At 33.2% G+C, this 21,697-nt stretch overlaps 2 protein-coding genes across 2 annotated transcripts in view; both read right to left on the bottom strand.

Annotated features, from left to right (window-relative positions):
* The window catches only part of LOC120340358 (DNA-dependent protein kinase catalytic subunit-like), a 53,121-nt gene extending 35,182 nt beyond the window's left edge, over positions 1-17,939 (bottom strand). The window contains exons 1-31 of the mRNA XM_078119959.1: positions 17,730-17,939; positions 17,410-17,486; positions 16,713-16,880; positions 16,175-16,283; positions 15,733-15,845; positions 15,242-15,425; positions 15,005-15,162; positions 14,425-14,481; positions 13,910-14,106; positions 13,315-13,467; positions 12,317-12,465; positions 11,955-12,142; positions 11,220-11,345; positions 10,551-10,765; positions 10,072-10,258; positions 9,625-9,744; positions 9,098-9,254; positions 8,444-8,538; positions 8,046-8,211; positions 7,083-7,294; positions 6,287-6,394; positions 5,348-5,568; positions 4,832-4,949; positions 4,258-4,417; positions 3,780-3,903; positions 3,007-3,176; positions 2,348-2,434; positions 1,903-2,018; positions 1,129-1,352; positions 664-790; positions 39-204 (exon numbers count right to left, since the gene is read on the bottom strand). Of these exons, the coding sequence (XP_077976085.1) occupies positions 39-204; positions 664-790; positions 1,129-1,352; positions 1,903-2,018; positions 2,348-2,434; positions 3,007-3,176; positions 3,780-3,903; positions 4,258-4,417; positions 4,832-4,949; positions 5,348-5,568; positions 6,287-6,394; positions 7,083-7,294; positions 8,046-8,211; positions 8,444-8,538; positions 9,098-9,254; positions 9,625-9,744; positions 10,072-10,258; positions 10,551-10,765; positions 11,220-11,345; positions 11,955-12,142; positions 12,317-12,465; positions 13,315-13,467; positions 13,910-14,106; positions 14,425-14,481; positions 15,005-15,162; positions 15,242-15,425; positions 15,733-15,845; positions 16,175-16,283; positions 16,713-16,880; positions 17,410-17,486; positions 17,730-17,862 (4,585 nt within the window). The 5' untranslated portion in view covers positions 17,863-17,939. The remainder of the gene's footprint in view (positions 1-38; positions 205-663; positions 791-1,128; positions 1,353-1,902; positions 2,019-2,347; positions 2,435-3,006; positions 3,177-3,779; positions 3,904-4,257; positions 4,418-4,831; positions 4,950-5,347; positions 5,569-6,286; positions 6,395-7,082; positions 7,295-8,045; positions 8,212-8,443; positions 8,539-9,097; positions 9,255-9,624; positions 9,745-10,071; positions 10,259-10,550; positions 10,766-11,219; positions 11,346-11,954; positions 12,143-12,316; positions 12,466-13,314; positions 13,468-13,909; positions 14,107-14,424; positions 14,482-15,004; positions 15,163-15,241; positions 15,426-15,732; positions 15,846-16,174; positions 16,284-16,712; positions 16,881-17,409; positions 17,487-17,729) is intronic.
* A 1,502-nt stretch (positions 17,940-19,441) lies between these two features.
* The window catches only part of LOC120340508 (uncharacterized), a 46,168-nt gene continuing 43,912 nt past the window's right edge, over positions 19,442-21,697 (bottom strand). Inside the window, exons 67-69 of the mRNA XM_039408784.2 lie at positions 21,522-21,663; positions 21,081-21,229; positions 19,442-20,101 (exon numbers count right to left, since the gene is read on the bottom strand). Coding sequence (XP_039264718.2) covers positions 19,940-20,101; positions 21,081-21,229; positions 21,522-21,663 — 453 coding nt within the window. The 3' untranslated portion in view covers positions 19,442-19,939. The remainder of the gene's footprint in view (positions 20,102-21,080; positions 21,230-21,521; positions 21,664-21,697) is intronic.

Consider the following 21,697-nt stretch of genomic DNA (forward strand, 5'->3'; position numbering starts at 1 on the left):
TTCAGAACTAAATTACGAATAAAAATTCAAATTAGTACCTATATTGAAAGAGAGATCAAGTAAACTGTTTCCAAGCTTTATTGTAGATTGCGAAATTGCTGACAACATCATTTTCGACTGTGAACCTTCTTCAAAATTTTTTTCTACCAATGAATTGAAGACTAAATACACAATTTCTTTTGCCAACGATAAAGCACTTGATATCTGAAATAAAAATGTCAGCCATTCTGCAATTTGAAATACTGATTAACAATTGATTAATTGTAAATCCTAATTAAGGTTCAAACAAGGGCAGTCAAGCATTTAACAATAACAATGCAAAAAAAAGAAACTGGCAGTTTTGTCAAAAATAATTCAAAATAAAATATAACAATTTAATAATGGAAAACAGAATTACATATTTTAAATCAAATTAACGATTATGAATATGTAAACCAGTTTGTAAGTGTCGTGACTCATGATAACAACCATTCCAGTCGTCCTGTCTTCAAAATGTGGTGCCAGAGAAGTTTTCAAATAAGTTCATTATGCAAACACATTTGACATAAATAATGACTTTGCTGTGATTGAAACAGTTGCAAGACATTAAACTTGACTAATACTACAATAGACTGGTAGATTTACTACCCTAGGGATTTCAACAACACAAAAGTTGTTTCTTACCTTTGTTTTTGCTAAGACCTCTACTAGAACACTGCTCTTTTGTAAAACACAATAAGCATTGACCAGATTTATTTTAGAAAACTGTTTCGAACTCTCAGATAACGGAGTAATTTGATCAATCAGGCTTCTGAAAATATAAAAATGACGGGTTAACAAACAAAAGCAAATGAATTATCTTGAATTCATCACTGTTAAGGATTTAAACAAATCACAGCGAATTCACTATACATTTATGGGTGCTCCCGAAGTATTCATACCAAGATGGCGCACAACCTGAACATGGTATGTGTACCAAGTTGGGGTTGTTCAGGTTGTGTGTCATCTTGGGCCCCCTAGGACCCGTTTGAGAAATCCTGGAATAGACAATATGCAAAGTTGAAAGGGTGAGGTTCAATTCTGCGTAACCGAGAACTGATTATTTAAACATTAAATATCCCAATTTGTAAATCTATTTTCCATATTTACCCATCATTGCATATTTCTTTCTGTAACTGATTTATAAATTCCTGTTTCATTTCTCCTGACAGTTTCTTATTCAAAGATGAAATAATATCAGAAGTTAGCACGGGCAATTGTTCTGCAATTTTGATGTCTGATTCAATGTTAAACCCAAGTATATGAGGATTAACAACACAGCTTGCTATAGTTCCAAACAATGTTTCACTTTTCCAAAAACTTCGAGGAAAAAACTGAAATTGGTAATCATAATTAGGATGTAATTCATTGTGTTTTTTATGCTATTTTTTGTTGTTTGCTTTCTAGACCAGTGGTTGTCAACCTTTTTTACCCCACTTCAAAAATAACTAGCTAACAATAAGCTACAAATAACAGATAGTAAGGCAAAAGTATGTTTTATTCAATAAACATGCTGAAAATATGTGGATGGAACGTAAATAATGAAATAAATGAAAAGTTTCAAAATGTAAATAACCAAAATAACGCAAGATCGAAAATTAACAAATATTTTTTGTTTCAAGTAGCTTCACGCCCCCTCAAAAAATTGACTACCGCCCCCTTGTGGGGAGCGCCCAATAGTTTGATATCCACTGTTCTACACATTTTAAGGTTAAACGATGATAAACAGAACTTCACCAACAAAAAGCTTAGAAAAATTGTCAGAAAAATTGACACTGAATGAGTTAATTACTAAATGTTGAATATCAGTGGATACTTATACAGTGCCTTGTTCAGGGCGGTCATTGGGAATGAGTATTGAATCAATAAAAAAATCAAAACAACCTTGAAACAATCTTCTGGATATTGCTGCAATAAGAGTTGAGTAAACTGCAGGATTCTGACAAGTACTGTGCACTTTTTTTCATTGAATATTTCATGTTCTCGAGGTGTGAAAATATCTGAAATAAAAGAGCGAATACTTTCAGTTACACTCCTAAAAAAACTTACACTCCTACACAAAATATGTTGCTCCAAATAACTTTGATGAGGTAATTTTTAAGAAAATCTGCTAGAAGCAAGATCACACATTTTCACTCACTCAAAAGAAAAGAAGATTAATCTCTGAAATTACGGGTGGCTGCTAAAGTGCCAAGAGCTATTAAAAACCTAAAAATTTTGGCACAAAATTATGTGAAAGTTAACGACGATTGATGTGAGATATAAAGTAGTTGATGTTAATGTTACGAGAAAAGCCCACAGAGTTGACAGATGAAAACTTTCAAAGCACCTGGTTCTGTTGAAACTTCTGATATTCCTCCTTTTGCAACATCGTGCAGAATATAGTTGATGCATTCAAACAACCTAGAACTATTGTCTGTAAAAAAAGAACAATGTTTAGGCATTCTGCAACATAAAATAAATCTTTAAAAGGAAAAGTCATCTATTTTAACGCATGGTGTAATAGAAGCAACTGTTTCAGAAGCCATTGCATAAAATTTTCAAGGCACTGAATGTGAGTTTTTGAAACATCTTTTTTGTCTTGGTCGAGCCTTTGCTCAAATGTATAAACACAATGTATGCATTCCTTGAGCAACAACTCACCAGAAAAGGTCGGCAGAAAATCTGTGTGCAGTCACAATTATTTTCAAAACTAACAAAATTTGAGAAAAAAGTCCAAGTCTAGATTAAGAATGTTCATATCCGAATAGTTGAGTGCTTCCAAACTCTATTCCAGAATCCAGAATTTTACTCAAAAATAGTACATTAAAAGAATCATAATTTTAAATTTCAGTCATTTTCAGTTAAAACTTGGCTGATCACCTTAGCGATAATGTCGTTCATAAAATAACGCTGCCAAACAATTTTTCATACTATCTTTTCTCTAATACCCCACGGTCTCAAATTTGTGGGTTAAAATGATATGGGTGATGAATAATGGCATCTCACCACCAAAGGCTAAATTTGGAGTCAATAACTTTTGCTGAAAGATCCAAGTGTAACAATCAAGACTTGCCAAAACAACATCAAACCAGTTTGAGGCGGTTTTAAGTGGATTGTTTCCTTTTTCACATTTCAATGTTTGTGGATGAAAATCACTTCTAAACTTGCTTTCAAAGCTGTAGAAAAAACATAGTTTCAAGCTGTAGAATTTTTATTTTTTATTATTATTAAATCAGAATTTGATACCAAAAACCAGATAAACAACTATCATTATAAAGTGTATTATAAAGTGTATTAACATATTGTGTATATAACTGCAAGTCCTTTCTCCTTGTCAGAACCAAAATTTATTTGAATCTGATATTTATCAATTGTGTTGGCCTTGGTTCATCTGGTTTGATATTCCTAAATTTACAAAGTGAACATGAGAAAATTGTTGGAATTTGCCGTTTTTCATGCAATTTATAAATTGAAATAGATCAAATCAAATTTGGTGTTTTTCTGTCTGTTGACGAGAGAAAGGACGGTAGGCGAATTCCCGCTGGATTTGAAAAGTAAAATGCCATTCGAATTGTCATATCAAATATTTTGCCCAGCCCTAATAAGGATGTTTACATGTCAGGTGATTGATTTGTCTGACAAAGTTAGGCTATGATCTAACTAGAGCTCACAAATATACTTGCTATTTCATGAAAAGAACTTGTGCTATTCTTATTATTCCAAAAATAATAAGACGAAAATAAAGTTAAATTATGAAAGAAAAATTTGTAATAACTAACCAAGCAATTAGTGCGTCACTTCCTTTATTTTTCAGATATTTTGTCATCCATTGTCCAGCAGATAACGATCCAGGTACGAGAGGTACAAATGCATAAAATAACTGCATGCATTGATGACGACACTCTGGAAATGTTTCTATAAATTAGCTCAAACACGAATGAAAAATATTTTTGCTATTCTGCAAAACTTTTACTCCTCAAGCAATATCTACAACACATTTGTATGGATAAATAGTCCTCGTTAGGTTACCTGAAGAATTTAGCATAGTAGTTGAAGAAATCGTTGGGCGCGATGCCCTATTAGTTAAATCGTTGCAATAAGTTAACTGTAGGTTACAAATCTTGGGTTCGATTCTCATGCAAGCCACCACCATCAGGGTGTAATAAATTAGGTAGGCATTGCTAAACTGTTCCAAGAACAACTAAGACTAAAAAGAATTATAACATAACGTAATTACAAAAAGTAAAATACTCGTACCTGTTTCTGGACAGCCACACTGTTTTATCAGCCAATCTACAATGCTTGCGATTGTAAGTGATGTTGCGCTAGAAAAGCCACTAGGAATTCTTCTTATTTTGGATTCTTTGTTGAAAAGATCTTTTTTCTCCACAACTATTCTTTTCAAGTGATTTAGAACCTGACAAATGGAATAAAAAAATATGAGAAGTGATTTTCCTAAACAATTTATAAGGTCTTTGTTTTTATTCCTTTTTATTACTCGTACCCAACTAAGTAATCATCAATGAAACTTAACTCAGTGATCGACTCAAATACAGACCTAGGCTCGACTCGAACGATTTGTTATTTTAGAACTTAATTTTGAGAATAATTATATTATAATGAAAATTATATTAATAAACCATATTCATATTTTTGCTTCATGAAACTTGACAAAAATCACGATTTCACTGTCAAGAGAATGAATTTAGAGAAAAATAGTAATGTTAAATATCTCAATCTTAAAATGGAAAATTTTAGTTTCGAAAAACATAAATTTTAATATTTCTCTTGATTCTCTAGATGTAAAATCTCTTAGATGAAAATAAATTACATCAGAACAAGCCTTTCTTGTTCCAATTGCTTCCTCATCTCTGTGCGACATAGCAAGACTATCGATGTATGTCACCATGATTTCAAATGTAAATTCATCAACTAAGGTTTCATGCTCCCTGGAAATAGAAAAACTAAACTGAACAAGAAATTAAAATTTCGATTTCTAGTGATATCGAGTTTTCAAGAGAGAAATGCTCAAACATATGGACACAAAGGTCAAATAACTAAGAGACTAGAATAATATCGCCCTCTCTCTGGCGCGCAGCGCTACTAGGAATATTATGAATTAATAATGATTTTTTTTGAGCGAAACAGTAGACAAACATGACAGAGGTGATTACCATTGGAGAAATAAAAAAAAAAGTTTTCTACTGAATAAAAATAAAACAGCAAAATATGGGGTCTCATGAAAGGAAATTACTTTAAAAAGACTTCTTCCCTTTTTAGGCAAATACGAAATTGACAGGCCCATTAGTCTCAAAGAAAGAGATAATTTTATTGTTGCAAATAATACCTGAATACACGATACAGGTGATTAAATGCTGTTGCAGATCCGAGTCTCTTGCTTGCTGATGGATGTCGTGCCAAGTCATATAATCTTTTAAATAAAGACTTGACGTTTTTCCTAGCTATGTTCATTGAAGAATTTTGCTTTATCGACCAAACGAGAAATTCATTGACGGCTCTTCCACAAAATTCTCGCAAAGCACCATCACTCTCGTCGATTAAACCATTCTGATAATGAAAATAACCAGTTGTTATGCTAGTATAGTTAAACGAACAATACACTCCATGGGGTTACGTAGAAGAAGTTCATAAGCTAGACCAGGGGTTCTTAACCAGGGGTGGATTTAACTTTCTTTGGGGGTAAAACTAAGTATTCTATAGAAGGGCAGGGACCACAAGTCTTTGAAGGGTTCGCAGCAAGTTCGAATCCTGTGAGAAATAATTATGTGTGTAATGAGTACTGGACTCCTCCCCATTGTAGGCTCGTTTGCTTAATCACTGTCAGTTGCCATGGCCATGCATTTGAAACAAATACCTGACTAACTAATCCCATACCCAATATGGACAGGCAATCGGACAAGAGGTTGTTAGCTGTATTTCTGGCAACTAGCATTTTCCCAGATGGTTGAGCATGACCTTTGATGTCATCAGTTTCAGGTGACTGATCATGACCAACCACCTGGGAAGGTGATTTGGCCATGTGCAGGGAGTAGTCGGGAGTACAGCTCAGTTGGTGGTGTTTATGTCTGTATGTGTTACTTTGGTTATTGCTTTGGACATTTATTCGCTGTATAATTAAGACATTTATTAAATATACTTTGGAGTCGCTTTAACAGAGGTAACCGGCCAGGGTTCGACATATGATTGGGCCATCTTATTAACATTACTCTTCTAATCATAAATACAAAAAAAATTCCAAGTTGAAGAGTAAAAATCAAAAACTTACGATGATAGAATTAAGAAGAACAGCAGTATCAGGACTTTCATATTTCCTGTTATTAGTAAACCAATGAATCATCTGCATCGAGAGTGGCTCAAACAATTGTTTGCTAACCTGAATAAATTCCTATACAGTCAGGAACGGGTACACATTACGAAAAAAGAATGCATATCCAACAAAATTCAATATTGATGTTATTTTCGAAACAGAAAGACTATGGTAAGTCAAATTTACTATTCTCACAGTATATACCTAACTGATGTAAATTTCAAAAATGGATAAATTGAAGGCTTTCCCTGTCTATAAGTAGCAGCTTAGCTAGACCATTCCGCGGGGTAAATATGTATGGAAAAAAACGCTAGGTTATTTCAGCATATATCATGGTTTTAATATGAAATCAAATCAAAGAAATTTTTTATAATTAAAATTATTTACAAGGTAAATTTGTGGGTACAAAACCGCACTATTCAGGTATGGCTACCCCAACACACAACTGCATTACATGACCCAGAGTTTGTATTCGACATTTTGTAGCCTCTAAATAAGGCTTTGTATGAGCAGCCATGGTAATGAGCTACCATATTTTGGAAGAACTGGCAATATTAAGATGGAATATGAGTATTAAAATCTCATTTCAAACCCTGTGTCCATCATCTCACACAGCGTACATTAGTGGCTGCCTGTGCAGAGCCTCCTTTGCAAATGCATATAAATATGTTGAATAGAAACAGTTTCTATAAAGGTAACAAAATGCTTTAAATTCGTGAAATATATATAGAATATAGATAGAAAAAACAGTAACCTGTTCGACATCACATGCCAGTTTGAGTATAATAGGAAAAATATGTTCATAAACTCCTGTGAGAGGATTTCGTTTCTGAATTGTTTCATCTTGTTGTGAGTTTCTACCAATTGCATAAATAGTCATTGAATGTAGAACTTCACATGCAGCAACTTTCGTTCTACGAACTACAGACTGTGATGCTAAATCGGCCACACGAGGAAGCAAAAGTTCTGTAAATTCAGGGTAAAAGAAGGAAAATAGCTCAGATTAAAAATCGTATAATCAAAAAGAAAAATCGGCGCTCCAGAAGTGTGTGTACCAATATGGAGGTAACTAATTTTGTTCGCTTACTTTACATCAAGTTGTGTAAAGGGACTGAAAATCTATGGGCAGGGGGCATATTCACCTGGCTAACACAGACAGTCCCCCAGCTCGTAATGGAACTGAAATTACAAAAATCGGAATCAAATTATGGCCTAACCCTAACCTGGTAGACATATTACGAAAGTACCAAAAGTAGTACCTGATAACAAAATATCTCATGTTTGAATGAACAAACTAGATAGCAATGCTCAAATATATGGGCACAAAAGTCATATAACTTGAAGAGTAGAGAAGGTCCATTGGTAAAGGGAAATTTTTTTTTCTCCTTACAACAATAACAATGTCAACAATATAGCAATATGGGAACTTCATGACCAATAAAATGGTAAGAAGCAAAGATTAGCCAAAGTTGAGTAACAAGCGCTCATTATTAAATAGGTCTGATTTGTTTTATAAATCATATTGTATTCTAATTATCTTAATAAATTCCTGATAAAATAGAAAAGTGTAATAATATTTTTTTTTTAAATGTTAACGAAGAAACAGTATTTATTGAAGTATTTTTTTGGAAGAGCATTTGGACATATTAATCAACTTATTTTCATTCTTGTCTATATTGGCATAGTTGAAAAAATAAGGAATGTTTTCTGTCCTTACCCAGTTGAATATCAGTCTTCAATTCTTGAAATGGAACTGCGTACGGAATTGTTGCATTCTTATCCCACACAATTAAATTTGAGTTGGACTCTTCAGTCACACTTTTAAGGCCAGTGTGTGCAAGTCCACCAATGCTTCCTATGAATTTGATCGCTCTGATTTGTATCTATAAAATGAAAAAAAAAGGTCGTAAAATAAAATATGAAACTTTAAATATAAAATCCAACCCTGTGGTTCTCAAACTTTTATGATCCACGTCGACACTCTGCGGCCCACATAAAACAATAAAAAAAAACTAATTTTGTCAAAAAGAATCCTCTTTGCTTGTGGCCTCTAGAGAACTACCTTGTGGCATTCTAGGAAGACAGAGGGAAATTTTGATGAAAACCTGATCTGACCTTTTCAAGAGCTGAAACATCAGATTTCAATGGTAAATTTGAAATCTTTGATTTTCCACTTTTTTTCAAATTGACGGAAGACACATCTGAAAGACCTAAAAGATAAAAATATCGAGTTTGATAAATCGTATTGAGATATCTATGGTTATTTCACCTGGTATACCTGAACAATTGTGATCTATTATTAATTAGGAATAGGTAAAGAGATCAAAGACAACAAGACAGGGCATCTACAACATGAACATTTAATGGCGCAGTAGCACAACAACTTCAACATTCGCCACATTCAAATATATATCCTTTTTGTCAGACAATCAGAGCATAACAGTAAAGTAACTCATTTGCACTCAACTAAAATAAACAGCTTAATAATTCTCCTTGGGTAGGATGGGAATTTCTTATTTATACTGGAGGAAAGGAGCGTTGATAGAACGCACCGCAGCCTCTCGTCTGGTTACCAGTCCATGTGGGGTATGGCATAGATAGCATAGAAAGTCGTAAGCGCACAAACGGTAATCAGAGGGGTGATGCCAAGCATGTTCTACAGCTCAGCACAATGTAACAACTGCCGAGCCAATGGTCTTACGTTTGAGTTGCCAGAAATTAGCAATACCTCGAAACAAAATAATACAATAATAAAAAATAATTCCTCACTTTGTTTTGCCATTGGATGAAGAAAAGGTTCAATATCTGGCAACACTGGAGATATTTTATTGACCAGTTCATCAGATAATTGTTTTTTCCACTTTTCCATTGCATTTAGACCAGCTTCAGCAAGTTGTGTGTAACTCAAACCAAGACGAAAAGTGATCTGTCATTATGAAAGATTCTCTTTTAAAAATATTCACTCCCTATACATCAGTAGCTGCTTGTGCATGAACTTGTTCAAAGCAAAGTGAATAAGCGTCATATATAAAAGTGACAATTTCAAAGTTCATAAGTTTCAAAAAGATAATTATTGTTTTGGCTAATTTCCAATTTTACGTGCAATTAACTGAGTTTTAATCATTTTGAACAAATTTTTTGCCCAAATTGATAAATTTAAATGAATAACATACTAAATTATTCCAAAATAAAGAATTCATTATATTTTATAAAATACTTTCAAATATAATTGAGTAGCCTAATGTACTTGATTTGGTGAACAAATGTAGATAATTAGATACTGCTAAGAATATCACCTGTAACGGAAGTACTATTTCATCCAACATATAAACAACAATTTCCGATGGAAGAGAAAGTATAAAAAGCAGACATGAAGCTAGTAAATCATCCTTCCATTGTAACAATCGAGAAATTATCTGAAAAACAAAAAGTTTTCTTTATGCGACACGTCATACAAGACTCAACATATGCCATTGCCAAAATGTACATCAGGGCTTGTTACAAAAATGTAGTTAATTAAAATCATGGGATCTTATCTGAAAGTAGTGTGCAAAAAAGGGTTTGCATCCACAGGGGATAATCATGTACGAAAACATTGCTGGACTAGCCAACATGGACTAGTGACATGACAAGAGGCTGTAATTTGCCATAAAATTCGTCGTCACTTCAGATTTCCTTTCTCAGGATGGATATAAAAATCCTATCCCATCTCCGCAAAAGGAGAAAGTGAAAAAAACTCTAACCTCCAAAACAAACTTTTTTATTAAAATTTGATTTTGATTTCTCTCGGAATTTAGGTCGTTTTCACCATCAACATCCATAGCATCCACATTCACTGAGGTATCGACAGATGATTTGAAATAACCCAGTGATTCACAAATGTCCATGACTATAGCAAGCAACTTATAAAAGCCACTGACGATTGGATACCTGAAAAGAAGTTTCAAGTATAGTTTCAACTCTCATAAGTGTGAAAAAGGCGTCGTATTTAAAAAGGTACAATCATAAAGAGATCCTGATCAAGCAAACACATAGACACCATATATATAAAGGTACACTCTTAATAAGACCATAGGCAAGCAACCACGTTGATGGACAGACACATTGTACTTATATGTACAGGACAGAGAAGTATATCTGCCTGAGGGGTAATTGAAAAAAAACTAATAGTATTGAGCATTCAAATTCCAACCAATAGTAGCCATGATTATTATATATATACCTCGTGGAATGTTTTATTAGTTCTTTTATAAGTTCGCTGACACGAGATAAAAAAACATGCTGAGTGATTTCCTTGCCATCATCAGACATTGTAACAGTTGGAAGCAATTCTCTGCACAGATCAGTCAAATTCACAAAAACTTGGAAATCAACGACGTTTTCCGCAGAAGCATTCTCTACAACTTGGTTTGCTGAAATTTGAGCTTGTAAATCATCCTAAAGGAAAAAAATTGCAGAAAAATTATAAAATAGCATCTTGATTTATAGATGGTAAGGCAGTGATTAATATAATTAACTGTAGGTGTTTCTGAGCATCAACTTCCTTATTTACTTCCGCAACATTGGCCAAGATATCAAGACAATTGAAATTTTAGCCGCCGCTAAGACACTATTTTTCACATTTTTGAGTGATTGTGCATGACTTGGCCTTGACTAAATTCCTATTTAAAAAGCAGCTCATATGTTCGATTCCCATAACATAAAGAGGTATAGCATATTTGATCCAAGATAAACTCGTAATGTTTTAACAATTTTACATAGATCCCATCTAATTAAACAAAAGGTTTTCGATTGCTGAGAGGGAAGCAAATGCGAGCCTTGAGTTGGGCATAAACAAAAAATGAACCGCAACAAAGCAAGTTTTGTAAAGGTTATGCATTTTGCAACTCACCATTGATGTTTTCGGTGTCAAATTCAGTTTTGAGAATATAGTGATAATAGACGAGATGATTTCATTATAAACCAACTCTTGAACTGTTCTTCGTTTTGATCGATTTTCAACAGTGGATAAAGAAGCCTAAAAATATAGTCCAAAAACAATTGTGTTGGTATATTGTTTTAACATTGTATATTGTGAAACATCAATGTAAGAATTTACAGCGTTGGCGGTGGGGCGCGCTGCTTTTTAAGAGGCCGCGGAGCTAATTAAAAATAAAAATATTAGTTAGATTTGATCTTGCTTGCCTTATTTTCTATACAGTATTTACATTTCTTTATTATGTAGTCCTATACATATTTTTACCGTGTTTTTTGAATAAGACATTAGCAAATTCTAAAAAGGGGTGTGGCTAAAAAAGTTTGATAAACACTGATTTACAGTATTAGTTTTATTTAATTGAAAAGGAAATTTATGTCATGTGACTTGAAATTAGTTGAGAATCTAGTATTACATCACAATGACTGTATTTTTTTTTTATAAGTTGGGAAAAATATTTGAATAGCGAATCAAATATGAAATATTCAAATTGATTCAACTATTTGAATATAAGGTAACACATGAACTGCGCCACTTTACTTTAATGCGGCACTCACTGACGTCAGATAACTGTGAGAATTCCTAAAAACATTTTCCGCATTATGAATCCAAATCTTGCAACATTTTTCTATAAAAATGTATATTTCTTACCAGGATGTCTCCTTGTCGAAGACATATCAACCCTTTCCACAAATTGAGATAATCACGATAAGATAATGATCTTCTATCAGTAATAATATCTTGAACGTTATCTTGATTCAATGAAATAGTATTGGAATCATCACGATCATCTCCCAAAACAACTTGATGACAACAACATCTGATTAATCCTTGGTATACTGAAATATAATAGGTATATTGAAGTATGGAAAATATGATAACATACTAATGTTATTTGTACACTAAATAAGGATAGAACTTCATATATGACAATAATATTCTTAATCAACTATAGAAAAAATTAAGTCTGTTTACTTGTAAAAAAATATAAAAAAGATAATAAAATAGGCTACCTATTTTTGATACAAATCGAGACTGAGCATCTGGACAAGTCGAGAAGGCAGACATCAAAGCTAACAGAGATGCACAACATGATTTTGAAAACTTTTTATTCAGACGAGGATATTCACTGATCATCAATATGCAAAGATGGGATAATGACCTGGAGAAAAAAAAAAAAAAAAAAATTTGCACCTATGCAACCAAAAAGTATCTTGACCTTGAGAGACAACTTGTTACTGAAGTTTGAACACAGAGTTAAGGCTAAATAAGTAAACACATATACATTGTTACTACTCCGATCACCTAAAGATCAAATCTAAGGTAACCTGCAATGTTAGAATAAAAATGACAATGACAAATATGTCGGAATCCATTTTCCAAAATGCAAACAAATTATGTACCCCGCGAGGCCTAAATGATATGGAAAAACTAGAATTTCTTTGGGAGCTGAAAAGTAGAAACTTATCATATTGCAGCATATATATATGTATTGAGTACATAACCCAAGATCTTTGGGCTGGCCAGAATAAATATTTTACTATTCTGAAATATTTCAGAAAACTGAATATGGTATAAACTAAAACAGGCCATTTTCAATCCAGAAAATTTTTCTGAAATCATTATAAATTGGTAGAAATTTAATTTAATAATGCAGAAAAGTCAATAAGGTGAACATTGTTTTGATTGGATTACCCACTTTTCAGATTATCATACGTAAATTGGAATCCTTTTTTTTGTCTGACCATCCGTTGTGAAACGCTTACAATAAAATATTTCAAAATGAATTTATTCTTAAATATTCCAAAATGTACATTATATAATAATTTGAAGAAGGTTAAAAGTATTTATATGAAGTGAGATTCATACAATTAGGACAAATGTGGGACAAGTGAGACTTAATATTTTTGAGACACCCAAACAGTTGTGAATATATTCAAACATTCTATTTGTTTTGAACATCAAGGCATTTATAAATTGGAACTAAAACCACATGAAATCTTCAACATACCTCTCACACGATTCCGAAATTATGAAGTTAGTATTCTGACTTGGATTTTCAGAATTTGCAGTTGCTTCATTGTTCAACTCTCGTACAATATTTGCTAATGACTGTAAAAAACCTGGCAACTGATGCAATTGATTGTCGTCAATTTCTGTTTGTCTGTAATATAGGGACTGATTATTATTAGGTTAGGACAATTGTCCAATACAGTGTAATGATAAATAGGATAAATTATGATTCTATATTCTGAAGCCAAGGACAGAAACGACAGATTAAAATACTAGTGCCTTCGAAATCAGACAGAGCTGTGAAAAATCAGAAATAGTCGGTCTGACATCGGATTGAAAAAAAAGCGGACTCCGACACCAGATTGTAAACAAATTTGACTCAAATATCAGCCCTAACCGCGATAGAATCAAATTTTGATTTTAATGCTTCTTTAATAGAATAAAATGATGACATTAAAACCTAATGCTTTTAGAGTTTTCTAAGAGTTCCAATATCAATTTATTAAAACTGAAATTTTGCAATTCATACTCGGGTGGAAATACAAAATTTCTTTGACGGATTTATTTTTTCTTTGAAATTCCTTATCACCTACCTGAGAGCATCTGCTTCTCCGAGATAAATTCGTTCACATCTTCCGATCATCATTGTAAACATCTTAGCAACATCACCAGGCGGCATATACTCCTTACATAAGCCAGCAAATAAGCCATAACCTTGTATTGCAAGAGATATCATTTTACTACTTGCATTAGGAATATCAATCATCTCTTGGAACTTGTTTATAAAATACTGAAAGAAAACAAGAGAACAATGCTGAAAGCTATGGATGGATGGAAATCAAATGACTAACACGAATGTACCAGTTGAATGTTACAATGATTCCTCCAGATGTCATAAAAAGGTGTTCCCATTAATAATAAATAACGGCAAAATTTGCAATGAAATACAGGACCCTGCAGGACTCAAACAAATTCAAGGGCTTCCAAGCCAAGAAAATATCTTTCAAATTTGTGTAACTAATTATGTTATAATTATAGATATTATGAAAGTGACAAGTTATGAATTATAGGTATAAAGAACCATATAATATTGATTTTCGAAACTTACGATGAATAATCTTTTTGCCTGTTCTGCGTTTAGACCATCTGTAACATTTTGTATAATCTGCAAAACCAATATTGATTATTACAATATCTTTCCTGGTTATAAGAAATTGAAATTCGATAAAAAAGCTCGTTTAACTTTTACATCACTCTCCATAAAAAGAAAAAAATTGGGTTGTTAAAGGACATGTTATAATGTTTTTCCTAATTTTCCAGTTTTATAATATAACAAGCATGGCCCGGGCAACATTTACTTTTAAGGCTACCTCTAGTTAATATTGTCCAGAGGAAATTCAAAGAAACTCAGCAATTGACAGTTTTTAGATTTTCATATTCATCCCGGGAAGGAAAAGCTGAAAAGACAGCTTAATCACATGGCGGACAACAGCCTCTCGTACGATTACCAGTCCATGTCAGGTGTGGGATTATTTGGCCAGTTACCTGTATCAGTTGCATGGACTTGATGGCGGAGGAAGCCATAATCGACCAGCAGTTATGTGAACCACCCTCTGGCGTCCAGTAAGTAAGAGTCCAGTAATCCAGCAACAAATAAAAGTGATGATTAATTTTTCCAACAATCTCACCTGCTGCAGGAATGATGTGATGGCTAATTGAGCTTCATGTTTGACTTGATTGTTGTTATGAGTAAACCACTTTTGTAATGCAGTGTATATGACATCATAATTATCAGTGAGAAGATGACCAAACTGGGATGCATGCTTCTGTAATACTTGAAGTCCAGCTGGAAACAAGAAAATAACAAAATTAGAACCAAACAGAAAATTAATGGAAAAAAGTTATTACAAAAAATGCATTTTTACCCAAAGGAACAGCATATCTGCTAAGATCAGTTTTTGGTTGAATGCTCATTAATGTAAATTTGTATATTTCCTTGCATACATCTGCATCTTCATCAATTGATTTAGTGAAATTTATCATCAAACATGACAATCCTTTCAATGAACCCTCAATTATTTTGAAATCTGATGATCGTGTGGACAGCATCTGTTGAGTTGGGTTGATACAATTAAAACAAATAAATTAACTGAAAGATTGAAAGATATTCATATTTCGAATTCCAACAAGTGAATACGTCAAGATAGATTGATTTCTGGGCATGTGTTTTTTTTTTTTTTATGCGACGCTTATTCACGCCTATCACTTTCAACAAACAGCCTAACTGTCGGCCAAAAAATCACTTTGTTAGCAAATCATGGTCATGGACCAACCAATCAATTTTTAATTTTTAGTATGTTACACAGAAGGAGCTTATATTTTTATTTTTTCATATAAAGATAAATAGTAGTTAAACCTCTTTTTTCAGTTCTCGTAAATAAAGATCAAATAATCTTCCACTGTGATTCATCATCTGTCCAGGAAAATATTGTGCAAGAACACCCAGCAGATGATAACAATTACCTTTCACTGTAACATGAACAACCTTTATTTGTTGTTTTGGGAAGAAGGTAATACTTTGCATTTGATGTTGTTTCACTAATATTGTATGGTTATTTAGTATTATTATGTTACACATAATTATGGACACATTAGAAAATATTCAAACTCCGGAAAAGAGTGAAACTTGCGGGTAATAGAAAGCACCCATTGAAGATTGAAAAGACAGCGGAAACAGAGTTACTGAGAGTGGAATGAAGAGTCCCAAAATAAGCAAAGGGAATAATATATTGAAAAAGGTTTAAAACCATTTTTCCTAAGGTTCTTTACTTTGTTTCGGTATTTTTGATAAATTTTACCTGTAGAAGTTGTGCCCGATCTCTTAGCCAGTTCTTCATTGCATACTTTCCGGACATTATCGACCCGAATGGCTTTCGCTTGTGGAGCATCGTGATGAAGATCAATCAACTAAGGAAAAAAAAAATTAACTATTGCTAAATAGTTTTATGAGTTAATTCTAGAATTGGACTGCAATTCTTTTGATAATGCAATGGACGTTTCCCGATCATCAACTTCCTTGTGTAAAATTGGATTGTTTCTATAATTTAGGTTTAAATCAAATAACTCAATGATTATTTTGTCTTCTGACGAGTTTTAGTTCATTTGCTGAAATAAAAAATTAGTCCTGCGGTAGCCTTGGATAAAATTAGTTATCAGTTCTTTTGAATGACATATGATTAAAAAAGGGGTTGTGGAGTCTGGGATAATTTCTAATCAACTTAATTATAAATTGGAGATCTCTGCATACAATGATTAGAATTGTTAACTAAGTTTGAAAAAGGCAAAATTGTTTAGCCAACTGGGACAACCATTCTGCAGAATGATGATATGTCATACCTTGATTATGATACATAAAGCCTTTTCTTTATTTGAAGATAATTTTCCAGCTTGAATAACACTCAAGCAAATACTGGTAATGTCTTCAATTAAGGGATGTAATTCATCACCCACAAATGGCACAAGTTCTTGTATGAAAACCAAACATTTCTCTTTGCATTTTCCGAACTGTTGAATAAACAAAATCAATTGGCGACAAAAGCTATATGCAATACTAAACTAAACACTGAAAACAGAATAAATTTTCACTAAAAAGTTCACAACTACACTACACAGTTTGCACTACACTTGCAATACTTACGTTTATAAAATAACTAAATTGATAAATGCTTGAATTTAAGATATAAAATTGTTCTGAAATAATGTTGTCCAGACAACTTAGTAACCATTGCCTCCATCGAAGAATTAAAACAGTTGGTAACATAGCTCCAAATCCCTGCAGGTTGTAATTATGTGCGAGAGAATTGTTGAACCCCTCACCACCGTATCAAGGTCACGTAACCACTGGCTGGTTAGAGCTTTCTTCACTATCAAGTCTAAGCATCTGAAATGAAAACTGGTTAACTATGGATGGAACACAACATGTATGAGGGGCCACGATTAATAGCTATATATGATTAAATCGTTTCATCAACTTTCCTCACTTGTTGTATAAATATGAAATTCTTATCTTACTACAAAAATATTCAAGTCATACCACTGGTAAATGATTGATTTTCTTGATGAAATTTAGCAAACTCTTCGAGCCTTTAAAAATCAATGAGCAAAACAAACCTGAAAAATACAATGAATAATCATGTTCCATTCGACCAGAAAGGCTTAACAGATTAGTGATGGTCTGTTTTTCTATGGAGTACTGATATGAAATATAGTATGTCAAAACTTCCAGTGCCAGAATATCCTTTATTGTGATTAGACCTCAGCATAATAAAAGATTATTTCAAGATGATTCTCAGTTGCGAAGGAAATGCAATGGTACCAAGGTAGGCTTTACATTACTTACATGTACAAACTTACCAATTTTTGAAGAAGATGACGATGTAAAGCAGGCAGATCTCAGGTCATTGATGAAATAATTTGCCTCAACAACACGATTATCCTGTATGGTAGTTTGTAAATCTTCAAGAGTTCTTCTAAGTAAATCAGCCATTTTCACTAATTTTCCATTTGAAGAAACTATATTAAAGATTCAACCTACTTCTTCCATATCCATCATTATCGCTATGTTAACTTGAAATGAGAAATTGAAAATTGTTATACTCAATTTTTCATTTGGCTTTATTCACAAACTAATCACATTTTATGGGTGAGATGCAGGAAATATACCAGAAAAAGTCTACAAAATCTTCAATTCTGTAATTGATCGATTGTCAGATTCAGAATCTTGATGTTTTCATAACAAAAACTCTTCACCGCTCAAGACCTTAGACTAATATGACAGTACAGCAGTATGAGGTTGGATCAAAAGTCAAGTCTTGAAGTCCAGATAGTTATGCCCAAAACTGGGAAGGACTTGTACAAGTTCAGAAGTTTATATTACCGTAGATTCAGAGATTTCTTAATTCACATAATACAGCAATAACAGAACTCTGTCTCAACTGAGATAGTCTAATAGGCCTATCATAATACACAGATACAAGAATAATTAAACTAGCGATTAACCTGCAGAATAATACGGTACACTGATACACACACAGACACAGGTCTGCTGCCTTTTGCAGTTTTGTGCTAAACTAAACCTATCAATCAATCAATTTTAACTAAATATTCGAAATCAGTACAGCAGTAGGCTGCCGGCACCGTAGAATACGAAACCGGTATTTTAATTTCTCAGTCAAAAACAAATGTCACCTTCTTACCTGTGCAGCACTCCTGCACTCATCTCAGCAGTCAGCACTTGTCTGTCTGCCTAGTGCCTAGCTTACATTTTTTGTATTCCGATCAATATGAGACACTTAATGCCAGTAGTGGAAGAAAAACGACCGTGCAATACCGTGAATCAACAAAAATAACAACACAAGTTTCGGTGCACCAGACGAAAAACGCTGCAATCAAGCAAGCAGTATGTTCTGCAATTTTGCTACCAGAGGCATTCAAATTTGAATTTTATAGTGGCAGTGCGTGGAGGACGAATAAAAACCCGGATCCGGTATGACAGAAAGCATGTTTTCGTATGATCAATATTTTTAACATTATGTCATTTGGGGAATGTGGTTATGGGAGTAAAAACTTACATTTTTAGCTTTGTTTGAAATTGCTTATTATTGTTGTAAAATTGAAATTGTATCGTTGGCAAAGTTTAGTTCGTGTAGGTCATCTTTCTCACTTTCGATAATATGATTAGATGTTGAATTTTTGTGAATAGCCTTTTACAAACTAGGGGGAATTGATAATTTCCCGTGTCAGTTTGATTTGAAATATTGGTATTCAAACAGTATCCAGGACAAATTTTTCAAAATTTAATGAAGAAATAAACATTTAATTGTTATGGGGTCGATCCAGTGTGTTGTCATTTTATTGAATCCACAAAATATCTTGTTTGCAGGAGCAGCACATGGTATCACAGAAAAGAGCCTCAACTGGTCAGGTCAAGTTATAGGACAGCAAACTATTGATCAAAACTGATATCCCCATTAATATCACGCTGTTCAAATAGTTTCATCGACTTATTTATCCACTTCCTTCTACTGCATGAAATCCTCACTTTACAGTAGTATAAAACTCATTCATTCCATAAAATTTTTGTATTCCATGAATGTAATTATGAATGCAAATGTCGAAATGGGCATAGAATAAAAACACGTTTTTTAAGCACTTGGAAATGCTTAGGCGGAGTTGCTAGCATATTTAAAACAAGGATTTCTTATAAGAGACACCAAGCTATGATGAATCGTGTAAGCTCCTTCACACTGCAACTCCAAATTAAAAAACTCAATAAAACTCTGATGTTAAAAATGCACTGAGCAGAATCTGTTCTGTTGTCGCGTCAAAGCGATCTACCTGATTAAAATATATATATAGATTCATACCATACATATGTTTTAAGTTTTTCGCATGATACACGTTCCATGAATGAATCGAGTTATTTTTCTATGAATGAACCGATGAACAAGTGACATAGCAATCAAATATAAAATTATTGCACAGATTGAAAAACTTTTCCAATGTAGTTTGCAATAAAGTTGAAACAAAATGAAAACAATTTTCATCTCACTACTCTTTTAGATCTAACTAATGAAATTATGCAAAATCCACTCTTTGTGAGCTGCGACTCTTGCAAAGTACTTTGGCACATTGAGTTTTCCGCACGGTGCAACCTGGAAACTTGCTACTCCAACAACATAGTTGTTTCCATTCCATTCACATACAAGAGAACTTCCATCATCGCCCTAGAAAATCAATACAGTGTGATTGTATACCATAATTACATTACCCTATCAGTGACATGTACGATTAAAATATTATAACAATCTAATTGAAGCCTTCATTCTTCAAGTAAAATCAACATGGGATTTACCTTATATCAACATTGAAGATTGAACAAGTAAAATAGTTTTATGCAAAGGGAAGGAAGGAATGAAGAGTCCCAAAATAGCAAATAGAGGAATCTTACAAAAAAGGTTGTGAACCAGTGCCACAAATTATGTAAAATGAGTATAATGGCAGGAGATATGTTGAATAAAAATTGGACAATTTTAAACTTTGAAACAATATACAGACAAAAATGTAAAGTCATTATACTCGATCTTTAGATTCATTCATTCAAGATTCAATTAGCGGTTAAGTTCACTGCAGTTCTACTTTGTTTTCGGTTACCTTTTTGCCAGAACGTCTATTAGCATAATTGTTGCAACATTGCCAATCTTTGATAATGTTATGATGGTATTAATATAGCCTAGTAACTTACTGGGAGTGAGAAAAGATCAAGTTTGGGAATTGTTGTATTGTATTTGTAAAAATTTTAAGATCAACACATTGAGAATGAGGTACTAGATGAATGCAATGCAACAAGTGTTGAGATGGGATTCCTATATATACTAAATAGACAATAACTTAAACTGAAAGTTCAAGGATAATAATATATAATGACTTGTGGCCAGATTGAATAAAAGTCCCTGAACTGCAAGTCACGAGTCAGCTGAGTCAATCACTGAGTTATGTTAAACTGGTGGTTAGTTGAGTCTGAGCCATTTCATTTGGATGACACAAGTCTTTGATAAATGGCTGAGTTAATACCTCAAGCACCCCAAACACTGCCTGAGACAATGCAATTTCAACAACCATTATTCTTTATTAACATGCTATTGCACTTGAAGAACGAATATTATTCTTACAACAACCCACAGTATGTTTTGAGATGAAACTTACATCACAAAGAGTTTGCTGCGTTCCATCAAAATGCCCAGCACATATTATCGAAGTTGTATTAATTGTTCTTCCAAATGATGTTGTTGACAATGCATCACAATGGTCATCAGATAGTACTGGTAGTTCTATTGAATGAAGTGGTTGAATACCTGAAAATAATTGAACATGAATATTACCGAAACTTTGACTTTCTAAAATTTGTAGGTTGCGATTCCAGAATATATTTCTGAATGGGTGGCGAGAAATATTCAATCTCCGTACAATATAAGCAGAGCTGGTGTCCTTTCTTCCTGTTTTTTTTTTCACAAAGCTTTTCAGACTTGTATACTTTATGCTAACCATATCTCATGAATAATACAATGTGTATATAATCACTGGGAACAACTTACTTATGAGAAGTTACTTTGCATTGAATTAGTTCAAAACATTTACGCTGCTTACCTCCGTTACCTTCTGCATCCCAACCAGCCACTCTACAATACTGCTTTGCTATTTCTATTCTACCAAAATTTGAGGAATCCGATACCACATGAGGGTAAGGAAGGCATGCAACTGATGCATCAAGAGTAGATTTAACAGCAATCTGAAAGTATAGACATATTTTTCATCAAAAATTC

The sequence above is a fragment of the Styela clava genome, chromosome 14 (assembly GCF_964204865.1).
Source record: "Styela clava chromosome 14, kaStyClav1.hap1.2, whole genome shotgun sequence".
NCBI lineage: Eukaryota > Metazoa > Chordata > Ascidiacea > Stolidobranchia > Styelidae > Styela > Styela clava.